General features: G+C 56.7%; 2 protein-coding genes across 7 annotated transcripts; both read right to left on the bottom strand.

Moving 5' to 3' along the window:
- Positions 1 to 261: 261 nt before the first annotated feature.
- On the bottom strand, positions 262 to 3,459 carry PRAF2 (PRA1 domain family member 2). Its single transcript, XM_046673872.1, has 3 exons — positions 2,958 to 3,459; positions 1,531 to 1,748; positions 262 to 1,107 (listed from the first exon to the last, which is right to left on the bottom strand). Exons 1-3 carry the CDS (start codon positions 3,134 to 3,136, stop codon positions 968 to 970), a joined length of 537 nt encoding a protein of 178 aa, XP_046529828.1. The 5' UTR covers positions 3,137 to 3,459; the 3' UTR covers positions 262 to 967.
- Positions 3,460 to 3,611: 152 nt separating this feature from the next.
- WDR45 (WD repeat domain 45) lies at positions 3,612 to 8,880 on the bottom strand. Of its 6 annotated transcripts, none has more exons than XM_046673869.1 (11): positions 8,738 to 8,880; positions 7,216 to 7,409; positions 7,008 to 7,105; positions 6,814 to 6,918; positions 5,823 to 5,931; positions 5,610 to 5,704; positions 5,049 to 5,128; positions 4,728 to 4,936; positions 4,547 to 4,648; positions 4,318 to 4,463; positions 3,612 to 4,079 (listed from the first exon to the last, which is right to left on the bottom strand). In XM_046673869.1, the coding sequence occupies exons 3-11, from the start codon at positions 7,063 to 7,065 to the stop codon at positions 3,970 to 3,972; spliced, it is 1,014 nt and encodes a 337-aa protein (XP_046529825.1). In that variant the 5' UTR covers positions 7,066 to 7,105; positions 7,216 to 7,409; positions 8,738 to 8,880; the 3' UTR covers positions 3,612 to 3,969. The 6 variants fall into 6 exon arrangements, with proteins under 6 accessions (XP_046529825.1, XP_046529822.1, XP_046529824.1 ...); XM_046673866.1 differs by having other exon boundaries at positions 7,008 to 7,082; positions 8,738 to 8,879; XM_046673868.1 differs by having other exon boundaries at positions 5,823 to 5,928; positions 7,008 to 7,082; positions 8,738 to 8,879.
- Positions 8,881 to 10,255: the final 1,375 nt, after the last annotated feature.

Below are 10,255 nucleotides of genomic sequence, written 5' to 3'. Positions count from 1 at the left end.
TGCCCGTCTGTGTTCAAATTCCTAGCCAACCCTGAACAAGAGCCCTAAGTAACACAAAGAGTAGGAAATACTCCGTGCCCTTAACTACCTTCTGCATTAATGTTGCTCCAGAGGTAACAGGTTCAAGGAAGGAACTGAGAGCTCACCACTTCAGTCCACGCATTTGACAGAGAGACCCAGTCAAGAGTCTCTAGCAGAACTGAAAAGCACAAGGCTACTTCTGGCCATTGAAACATGCAGACTTGACCCAGGAGACCCAAATTGGCTTGAATGATGCAACAGCTTTTATTGTTGCAGCAACACTGATATATATGCCCCATTCCCAGTTGGAGCTGTCCCCACCCTTTGGTCCTCGCCACTGTGGAACTTTGGTGGGGGAGGGGAAGAATCCCTAAGGGGGGGGCGGGGCAAGTGGGACTGGTGAGTGGTGGGGTCACCTGCGAGCAAGGGTTCAACAGGGTCAGGATCCCTGAATCCTCTGCCCTGATGGGGGCTGGGAACACTTGGGTCCTGGGTTCAAGATTTGGCAATGCCTTGACCTGGGTTCAAAGCTGGGGTGGGGTCTGGAAAAGCCTTGGTCCAGGGTTCAAGATTGGAGAATGCCTTGGTCCCAGACCCCAGCTTTGGAGCTGAGCATGGGGGACAGGTGGGTCCCAGCCTGGGGTTGGGGGGAATATCTGGGCCCAGAGTTTGAGGTGGCCATGGATGCTCTGGTCTCCAAGCCCCAGCTTTGGCCTGATGTGGGTGGCTCTGGGTCCCAAGTTCAGGACTGGAGTGTCCTCTAGGTGATGGGGGCTGGGTATGAAGGATAGCCCAGTTTTGGACCTGGGGGGAGGGTCACAGATGTCCTGCTTTTTGAACTGGGGAAGGGGCTCCTATTTTAAGGGCTGGGAAAGGGCTCTGGGTTCCGGGTACGGGCCAGGGTGGGGATGGCATTCTCCAGGTCTTGGGTACAGATCCCAGGTCCCTAGGACCCAGCCTCCTGCTCTTGTCCCAGCGCCTCCAGTAGCAGCCCCATTGGCGTCCGCTTGAGACCAATGCTCTCGATCTTGTTCTCAATCTTGTTCTTGAGGTTGCGCAGGCGCAGCGAGGCGTGCACCAGGATCACTGTGGGCAATACGGAGAGGAGGGGGGGTCAGTGAGATGGGACATCAACCTTTAACCAATGGGGGCCCACACAGGGGAACTGGAGCACAGGCAGGCAATGGAGTGGTCAGTGGCCAGGACGCCTTTAATCCTGAAAGTGCGGCTGAGTAATACGCTTTGCAACAGGGCCGTGGCTAGAGCGGGTGCAGTAAGGGGGACGTGGCTGGTGGAAGGCACTTAATACCGAGTGAGGCCTGGAAAGGCGGTAGTAAGCGAGGCATTCCCAGAAGAGGGGAGTGAAGCCAGGGAAGGCGCTTTGTAAAGGAGGTGTGGCCAGGCCCGCCGGGTGTCCCAGCCCCCTCTCGGCCGGGAACCAGGGCAGGCCTGGCTCCGTGCGCACGCGCTGGCCTTTTCCCCGGCCATCTGAGGATAGTGGAGACTCACCAAGAACGGGCCCGGCGATGCTGAGCAGGAAAGTCCCAGCGCCGCCCACGGCCCAGAGAACAAGGAGGCCGACGGCCAGCACTGCGGCCAGGCAGGCGGCAGGGTGGCTGCGGCGGCAGCGGCGCACGGCTGCGCGAGTCTCAGCCGCCCACACCAGTACGCCAAGGGCCACCGCCACTACCAGCGCGCTTAGGAGGGTGTGCAACGGACGCATGTACCTGCGAGGACAATGGAACTAAGCTAGCAGCGCAGGCGGGAGAGGGCCGCCCGGCCTCCGAGCATTCCGGACCACCGCCCACCCGATCCCCGGCCCCAAGAGCTTTGGTCCTCCCTCTCCGGACACTCCAGCCCGGCAAATACTCCCACCAGCCCTGTCTCCAACAAGTCTACCCTCCAGGGCTTCCAGCTCCAGGAGCCCTGCACTTCTCCGTGGAGCCTCATTTCTTTCTCATCAGTCCTACAGTCCCATCTCCCTGAGATTTCCTGCTTCAGGCCCTCCCATCCCGCTATGCCCCCAGGCTCCCAGCCCTTTCCTTCCGACCCTACCGGGCGGGGCCCCTCTCCAGCCTCCCCCGCCCCCCGAATCTGCCCCCAAACCCACCCTTTAAGCCCAGCCCTTGCGATTCCTCTTCCAAGCCTTCTGTCGCTATACATTTCCCTCTCCCCAGGCCAGGGTCCTTATAGGACTTCCTTCCAGGCTTCCTCCCCTTCAAATTGCCCCTCCAGGTTCCAATGTCCCTATAGATTCCCCCTCCATCATTGCTAGAACCCCTTCCAGGCTTTCGGTCCCACTCTTAACTTCCAACCCCGCCCAAGTCCCTCCTCCAGGTTCTCTATCCATCTCCTGTCTCAGGCCTTCCATCTCTGCGTCGTCCCTCTTGGCTCAAGTTCCCCAACAGGTACCTGCTCCTGGGCGTTCCAGTCATAGCCAGGCTTCCCTACAAGCACAGATTCTCCACAAGTCTACCCTCCACACCCTTCAACTTGACCACGCCCCTGTCCCCGTCCTAAGTCGTCCAGGGCCGCCTTAATCTGGCCCCATCACTCACATCGCCCCGCCACCCCCCGGGCACACTCAGGTCCCACTTTCAGACCCTCCTTATCTCCAGGTCCACCTCCCTGCCCACAGTTTCCCCATCAGTTCCACACTTTCTCCATCCTCCCCAGGTCTTCCCTTCACACCTTCCATCCCCATCAGGGCCCCCTCAGCCTAGGTCTATCCTGCCCCAGGCCCTCCTCCTAACCAGGTTCCACTTCCTTCAAGTGCCCCCTCCCATGCCCCTTAGGCTTTCCATCTCTACTGAATTCGCCCTTCCAGGCCTTGCATTCCCCTCAGGTTACCCCTCCCGGTCCTCAAAATCCCACGGGTCTACCCTCCATGCCCTGCAGGCATCCCCGACCAACAAGCGCCTCCCGCCCTCCCTCACCCGGCCAGAGCAAGACCGAAGCCGAAGCAGACAAGGTAGTTGGTCTGGTAGTAGAGGAGGTTGTTGATGACGCGGTGGCACCATCGCTGCGGGTCGCATGGATCCGGGGCCGCCAGACGCGCCGATCCCAAAACGAAGTCATCCAGGGCGCGTAGCGGGGGCAGCCGCACCTCCGACATCCTGCCAGTCGATGTAGCTGGACCAGCCAGAAGAGAGGCCGGACTACAACACCCGTTACCCCCCGCACCACCGCGGGGAACACTGGGAAACGGAGTCCGAGCCGTGCGGACGCTTCCCTTCCCACCTAGGTGGACTGCGCAGGCGCAGCAACACACGTGACAGGAAACGCCAACAAGACGCCGGAACTATAAGGCAGCAAGGGCTGCCGGGAAATCAAGTCTCGGATGCGGTGAGAGGCGGTCCCACCCGCTCCCGGGCGGGGGCGCCATCGGCGACTACTCCGGGCGAGCTGCTGGCTCATGCACACAGTACCCAGACATTGGAGGACATGCAGAGATGACAGCAGGGTCTGTCAGAGGGGTCCGAGCAGGATCCCGTCAGGGACCAAGAGCGTCACACCTTTCCTGGAAACTCCTGCAGGGCCTTTTCAGCCTCACCTCCTCCAGACCCGACCCCCCGAGGTCCAGCCATAAACACCATTAAGGGCCTTTTATTCATGTTCATCACATCAAAGATCGTCTCTTTCAGGGAAGTTTTTTAATCCCCCCCACACAGGTTGGATTAGGGCACTCCCTTTGGGTGCCTAGCAGTCTTCTCCAGGCTGGGAGCCTCAGGGGGTCTGCTGCCGTCCAGGGTCCATGGCCTGGCCTTACTGGTACACAGTCTTCACGAAGTGCTTGAGGGAAGAGAGCTGTTTAGGCACTCTCTGCTGAGTAGAAAGTGGGCACCTGCCCCATTAATGCTTGCTGGCTAGTGGCTTCCACAGCACTCCCAACCCCCTAAAGGCTTTGCAATCTGCCACTGCAGGCTCCTGGCACAACCCACAGGGTCCTTAAAAGTCATCGTCATCACAGATGTCAAGGTACACATCGAAAGCCTCTCTGTTGCAGTTTCCATCAGGAGTGAAGACGTACTTGTGGAAGGTCCCATCTACACAGATGGCTGGAGGAGGGGGAGAGGATCCATAAGAGGTTAGAAGCCACACACTCCAGTTCTCTCAGGTGTCCCATGGCCTAGGGTCTACCTCCAGGCTTTTGCCCACGTGCCCTCCCACTTACTGATGATGGAGCTGAGCTACCCATTCTGGCTCCTGAAGGCTTCTCATGCCCTAAAATTTTTTCAGGTCCAACTCGCAGGCCTTTGCCTATGCAGTACCCAGTCAAGGGCCAGTCCCACTCACCAATGACCGAGTTGACGTTCTTGGAAGTATTGCGACCGAAGGCGCAGATGCAGGCTGACTCAGCAGGCACGGTGAAGCTTGCCAGGCTCCACTGAGAGTCCACGTACTGCCCAATCATAGGCCCCACCTTGCCTACACGAGCCAGCCTGCAGGCAATACTGGCTAAGCCCAGGTGTGGTACATGGGCAGGGGACTGGGGATGCGGCAGGGTGGGGCGGGGAGTACTCACGCGGAGCGGCGGTTGAGGCGGGTATCCTTGAGAGCAAAGATATGGACCGTGCCCTTATCACTGGAAGCGCACAGGAAGGAGGAATCATGGCTGAAGTTGATGCTGGAAGACAGACCAGCAGTGATGTCCACATGTCACGAGGCATAGGGTCACCAGCCTGCCACACATACCCTGTACTCACCAGTAGAGGGTGGCGGGGTCAGTGCCTCTGCGCAGTTCCACCAGTTTCTCCTTGGACTGCGTATCAAAAAGGCGAATAAGGGTGCCCTTCTGGGAGGCCGAGGCCACTACAGTGCCTGGCTGGTTCAGAGACACGCAGGCCACGTCGCTCTGATGTGCGTTGATGGTGAACGGAGCAGATGAAGTTCCGGGCTTTGTGCTCGCCAGGTCCTTCGGTAGAAGGAGCAGTTTGGGCTTGGGGTAGTATGGAGGGCAGGGGCCAAGAGTCCACAGGGGGAGCCAGCCCACCCACCTACCCTTCTTTGACCACTGGATGGCTCACCACAAGTTGCAGACTCCCGCACTTGTGTCCTGGGAACACTAGCAGTTGCTTCTCCAGGCTGGGGCAGAGGTCACAGAGCCCTAGGGTGTTAGGACGAAGCAGGAGTAGGCTGGTGAAGGGGAGGCAGGGGCCAGGCAGGGTTTCAGAATGGACGGGGCTGGATAAGGGCCAGATTTCGACCTTCCATGATGCATGTTACCCACAGAACTCTCAGGGGGCTTGTCCTTGGCTGTGCTCCCCACCAGCGAGGCAGATTCCCTTGCTCCCTATGCAGCTGCGGCAGCCCCAGGAGGCCCCAGGGATCCCTTACATACCCACCCATGTCCTTACTCAGGAGTTGGGGAGGTCGAAGGTGGGCAGAGAGAACTGGCTAAGGGATGGAAAGATGCTTAGACTGGGAATAGGAGCATCTCTCAGCCCTTCTGAGCATCTCTCTGCAAAGCCTGTCTCCCTGCCTCCTTCCCGATTCTGTGTGTGCCCCTTTCATCCTCTCCTCATTTCTGCCCCTCTGCCCCGTCCACTGCCTCCTGCCCTGACACCTGCATATCTGGGTCCTCTCACCCTTGGGGTTGTCCCGGGTGTCAAACTCAAACAGCTTTCGGGGACTGTTGGGGAAGGAGTACACATAGATGCGGTTCCTCAGCACGATCACGATTCTGTGGGCATCACAACACAGGATGGCCATGAGGGGAGGGCAGGATGCGCAGGCGGAACTAACCCTCTTGCCTGCTGTGGGGACCTCCTACCTCCCCCACCCCCAGTCCTCAGGCTCACTTGTCATGGCGCATGCGCACAGCCAGCACTGGCTTGGTGAAGGTGAACTCCAGCACCAGCTTGTCCTTGGAGTCCTTGCCCTCCCGGGCATCGTCCCAGATCAGCACTGCTGGGCAGGTGGGTGTGTTGTCGGTGCCAAGGTTTAGGGTGAGGGGCAGCCCTGGTGACACAAGACCTACCCCTATTCCCCAGAGGACCTCAACCCACTCGCTTGACCTTTTACTAACACCTAATGTGAGCCTCACAGACCATGAGCACTTGTGGACATGATTCCTGAGAGAAGAGGTTCTAGAAATGTTATACTCATTTATAATGAGGAAACTGAGGCTTGAAGGGGTTAAGTATCTGGCCAAGGACTTCACAGTCCATCAGCAATTAAGTAGAGACTCACACCCAGGCCTGTAACTTCCTGTCAGTAACTACTTCTTCCTCCAGGCAGAAGTCCATACCCCCAGTCCATACCCCCAGAAGATTTCTGAGCAGAATCCTAGGGCTCTGTGACTCGCCTATGGCGTCTCTTGCCAAGTCCCAATGGGACCAACAAAAACTCTTAAAACAAGATGGCGGTGGAGAGACAGCTCGAAGATTTTAGAACCTATTGGTTGTGTGACCTTGGATAAGTCACTTAACCTCTCTGGGCCTTTGTTTCTTCATTTGTAAAAATGAGGATAATGATACTTCCTACTATACAGAGTCACTAAGAGGGTTAAATAAGTTAATACATGCAAGGTGCTTAAACAGTACCAGGCTCACAGCAAGTGGTCCATAGGTAAAGACATGGCATACAGGAGGCATGCAATTAATGTTTGTTAAATGAAGACAAAACACCAAGCTTCTCAAGCTGTAAGATCCATGACTTCCAAGCTGTAGGCCTCGCTGTGCGACTCTGAGGTGCTCTGACATCTTCATCTGCCAGTGTCTTGAGGTGCCTACGAGAGGCCAGGATTCCAGGGAATCTAGGCCAAGGGCAGGATGGGATGAGGGCACTTACCTGAGATCTCTGAGAACTTGGGGCTGCTACCACCGCCCACCAGGGCCAGCAGGTTGGAGCGGTGCAGCATTTCCACCAGGCCCATGCTGCCCACCTGCTCATGGTCTGGACAAAGACCAAGGTGTCACTGGGGGTGGGAGCCAATGCCTAGCCCATCCTTTCTCCCCATTGCCTCTCCCCGACTGACGGCTCACCCAGATGCCCCTTCTCCATCAACGGCTCCACGTTGTAGATGCGCACACCTGTCTCCATGGCACAGCAGAAGCAGCCTGGGGGATGGGAGGAATCCGGGCTGCCTCAAAGGGTGCCCAGGTGGGAAGCTGAGGGCTCAACACCCACCCCTGGCCTTTCACTCCCTCCCTCCCTTCCTCCCACGAGGGTACAGGCAAAAGTGTCTCTCACTTTGGTCTTGGTTGAAACGCAGGCTGGTCACTCCTCGAAGTGGCTGCTGAGTCATGGTCCAGGATTGCTTTCCTGGACGCAAATGGGGGTAGAGCTGGAAAGAGTCCTGGGGTCTGTCCTCCAAGTCCTAGAACTCCTGTCCCCAACTGATTTCTTCTTCCTCCTCACAATGCTACCTACCAACCCCAGCAGGACTGCAAAGAAGACAAACACAGGGAGAGTCCTGGGGTCCCCACTCTAAGCTCCCAAGACCTCAAACAGCATGGCCAAGAACCTCTCTATCTTCTCACACTTGGCTGACCCCAGCTCCGGGCCTACCCTGGCCTGGACCCCCCACCTCCTCCTTACTCCCTGACCCTCAGACTGCTTGTCAGGGGGTAATGGGGTAGGGGGTACCCCAGTGATATCTCCTCCCTACCCCCAGCCAATCCTGGCCCCAATGCCCAACATACCCTGAAACCACTCCCCACCCACTTCTCATCTTCACACTTGGACCTAGCACCCAACTCCACCCGTCAATAAGTGAGGAAAGGGGGCTAGGACACCCGCCTCTTCCTGCATCTCCCTGACCTGGCCCCGAGACCTGCTATGGCTGGTGCATCCCCCACAGGAACTCCCTTCCTCACCGGCTTCTGACACTCCCAACCTATTCCACCACCTCAGAGCCCTCTCACACCTTCCCTCCTCACAGGATTACCCCAATCCCTTCAGGATCCCATGCCTACCTCAGGACGACCCCTCCTCATGCCATGCTAACTTCTGCCCAACCAAGGCCCGCCTGGACACTCCCCCAGGTCCCCTTATGCCCTGTAGACCCCACCTCAAGATTCCCTTATCACTCCAAATCCCCCACCCCTGGGACATCCCCTTCCACGTGCTCTGCTGTCCCTGCTTCCAACATGGGCTGGCTTGGACCTACCTCCAGGAATCCCATCCCCCTAAGATTCCTCCTCCAGAACACCCATCCTCTCCCCAAGACCCTGTCCCATGGTGCCCCTAGCCCCTCAGGAACCTTGCCCAAGACACACACTCCCCAAACCCCTACCTGGGACAACTCAACTCCCCCAAGGTGCCTGCGCCAGACCCCTCTAAGACTCCTGTCCTAGAGCCTCCACACTTCCTTCAAACCCCCATCTCTCCAAGACCTTTGCCCAGGCACACCCCCGCCCCATCCTCCAAGTGCCAAACCTCCTACCACCTCCACCGGACCGCTTCACTCCCCAAAGACCCCATTCTTTAGACAGCTCCACCTCCCAAGATCCCTTTTATGGGACCCCACGCCCCCATTCCAAAGACCCACGCCACCCAAGAGCCCTGCCCCGGGATGCCTCACAGACCGCCCCCCTCCGCCACTTCCTCATGTCCAAGACCGCCCTCATACTCCTCCCAACGCCAGCACCCACTCAAGATCCCTGACCTAGATCACCCATCCACCAAGACTCCTGCTCAAAAGACCTCCTACCCTCCTCCAAATCCCAACCAATTCTGGGATCATGCCCCAGTCCGCGCCGCCCGCACTCACCTGACCTCCGCGCGTCCCGGATCTCCGCCCAGGTTCTCGGTGCCGCCCGCGGCCCGGCTTTCTGACCTCGCGGGCCTTGACGCCCGGCTCCGGTGTTTACATCAGGTCTCACTTCCGGGGGAGGGAGCCTGTGACCGGAAATGACTCATCCAGGCCGGAAGACCCGGCCGCAGCCCTCCTCGCCCGGGTTGCGGCCCTTGGGAGCAAACGCGAGCGACACCGGTATCCTGACAGGGCGGAGGGGTTCCGCAAAGGCATGACTGACGGAATTGCGGCCGGGTGGGCGCGAGAGAGCCTTCCCCGTCGCTGAGCGGAAACGGGCCGAGGATTCCCCAACTCGGTTCTGCGTGCAGAGCTGGGGGCGTTAACCTTCTGGGCTAACAAGACTTGGACCTCCGAGGTGGGCTAGAGTGGCCGCCCTTGTTAGCAATACGTAGTCCTCCCAGACTTCTGGAGAGGCGACCGAGGAGCCTCGGGGCGGGGCCTGACCTGGAGAGCTTGACAGCCGAGACTGTCCTCTTGGCCAGGGGAAGCTAGGGGTGGGAATCCCCCCCGCCCCTCTTTGTTTTATTTACAAAATGAAAAATGTTTTTTTGACGGCAAGAGGGATAAATGTTTTACTGTGGGAAAAAAATGACCCCACTTAGGTACATACTGGAAATATTTTTTAATTCAACTTTAAATTTGGAAATAATTGTGAATTCACATGTAGTTTTGAGGAATAATACAAAGAAATCCCATGTACTTTAACGGTTTTCCCCAAAGGTAACGTTGTGAAACTAAAGTAAAATATTGCATTCAGGATATTGACGTTGATGCAATCCACCCATCCTTTACCCTTTTTCAAGTATTGTTTTTGATGCCTCTAAAGAAATGTATTGATATATAATGGACATCTGTTTAATTTATCCTTTTTAACTGATTCACGGTATTCTGTGGAATAAATGTTGCGTTTTTAAGCTGTTCCCCTAGTGATGGCCATCTAGGTTGTTTCATGTTGTCAACATCCATGGACATATTTAGTTGTGAATTTTGGCCCCATATATTGCTCTAGGCGTGACTCCATTGCTATGCTCCTCAGTAAAGCCAATCTTCTGGCTTTCTTCAGTCTCTACTTCCTTATGTCCTATACCATATTTAACTTAATTCAGTTTGGCTTCTGTCAACCCCATCTCTCTGAGACTGCTCTTAACCGGATCACTGATGAATAATAATCTTGCCAAACCAGCAGTCACTTCTCTACCCTCTCATATGACCACCCACGACATTCCACAGTTTCTTGCTGTCACACTCTTCCTTTTCTCCTACATCTCTGTCTACTCCAATTTTATTCAGTTTCAAAATATTGGAGTATCTTTGGCCCCTGATGATCCTGGCCCCTTTACTTTTGTAGCCAATATTCTCTCTCTAGGTGACTGGGGGTTTAACGGTTAAGATTTGGCGCTCTCACTGCTGCTGCCCACCTATGTCCTAGTCAGGGAACCACATCACCCATCTGTCGGTTGTCATACTGTGGAC

The sequence above is a fragment of the Equus quagga genome, chromosome 10, assembly GCF_021613505.1.
Source record: "Equus quagga isolate Etosha38 chromosome 10, UCLA_HA_Equagga_1.0, whole genome shotgun sequence".
Classification (NCBI taxonomy): domain Eukaryota; kingdom Metazoa; phylum Chordata; class Mammalia; order Perissodactyla; family Equidae; genus Equus; species Equus quagga.
Note: the sequence above shows the minus strand (reverse complement) of the source record. Positions and strands in the feature narration are given on the sequence as shown.

Excerpts from the sequence above, each read along its gene's own strand:
- PRAF2 (XM_046673872.1), bottom strand. The coding sequence starts at position 3,136 with ATGTCGGAGGTGCGGCTGCCCCCGCTACGCGCCCTGGATGACTTCGTT. Across the intron at positions 1,749-2,957 it reads TTCGGTCTTGCTCTGGCCGG|GTACATGCGTCCGTTGCACA; the intron begins GTGAGGGAGGGC and ends TTGTCCTCGCAG. Across the intron at positions 1,108-1,530 it reads CATCGCCGGGCCCGTTCTTG|TGATCCTGGTGCACGCCTCG; the intron begins GTGAGTCTCCAC and ends TATTGCCCACAG.
- WDR45 (XM_046673866.1), bottom strand. The coding sequence starts at position 7,270 with ATGACTCAGCAGCCACTTCGAGGAGTGACCAGCCTGCGTTTCAACCAA. Across the intron at positions 7,083-7,215 it reads GCGTTTCAACCAAGACCAAA|GCTGCTTCTGCTGTGCCATG; the intron begins GTGAGAGACACT and ends CCCATCCCCCAG. Across the intron at positions 4,080-4,317 it reads GAACGTCAACTCGGTCATTG|CCATCTGTGTAGATGGGACC; the intron begins GTGAGTGGGACT and ends CCCCTCCTCCAG.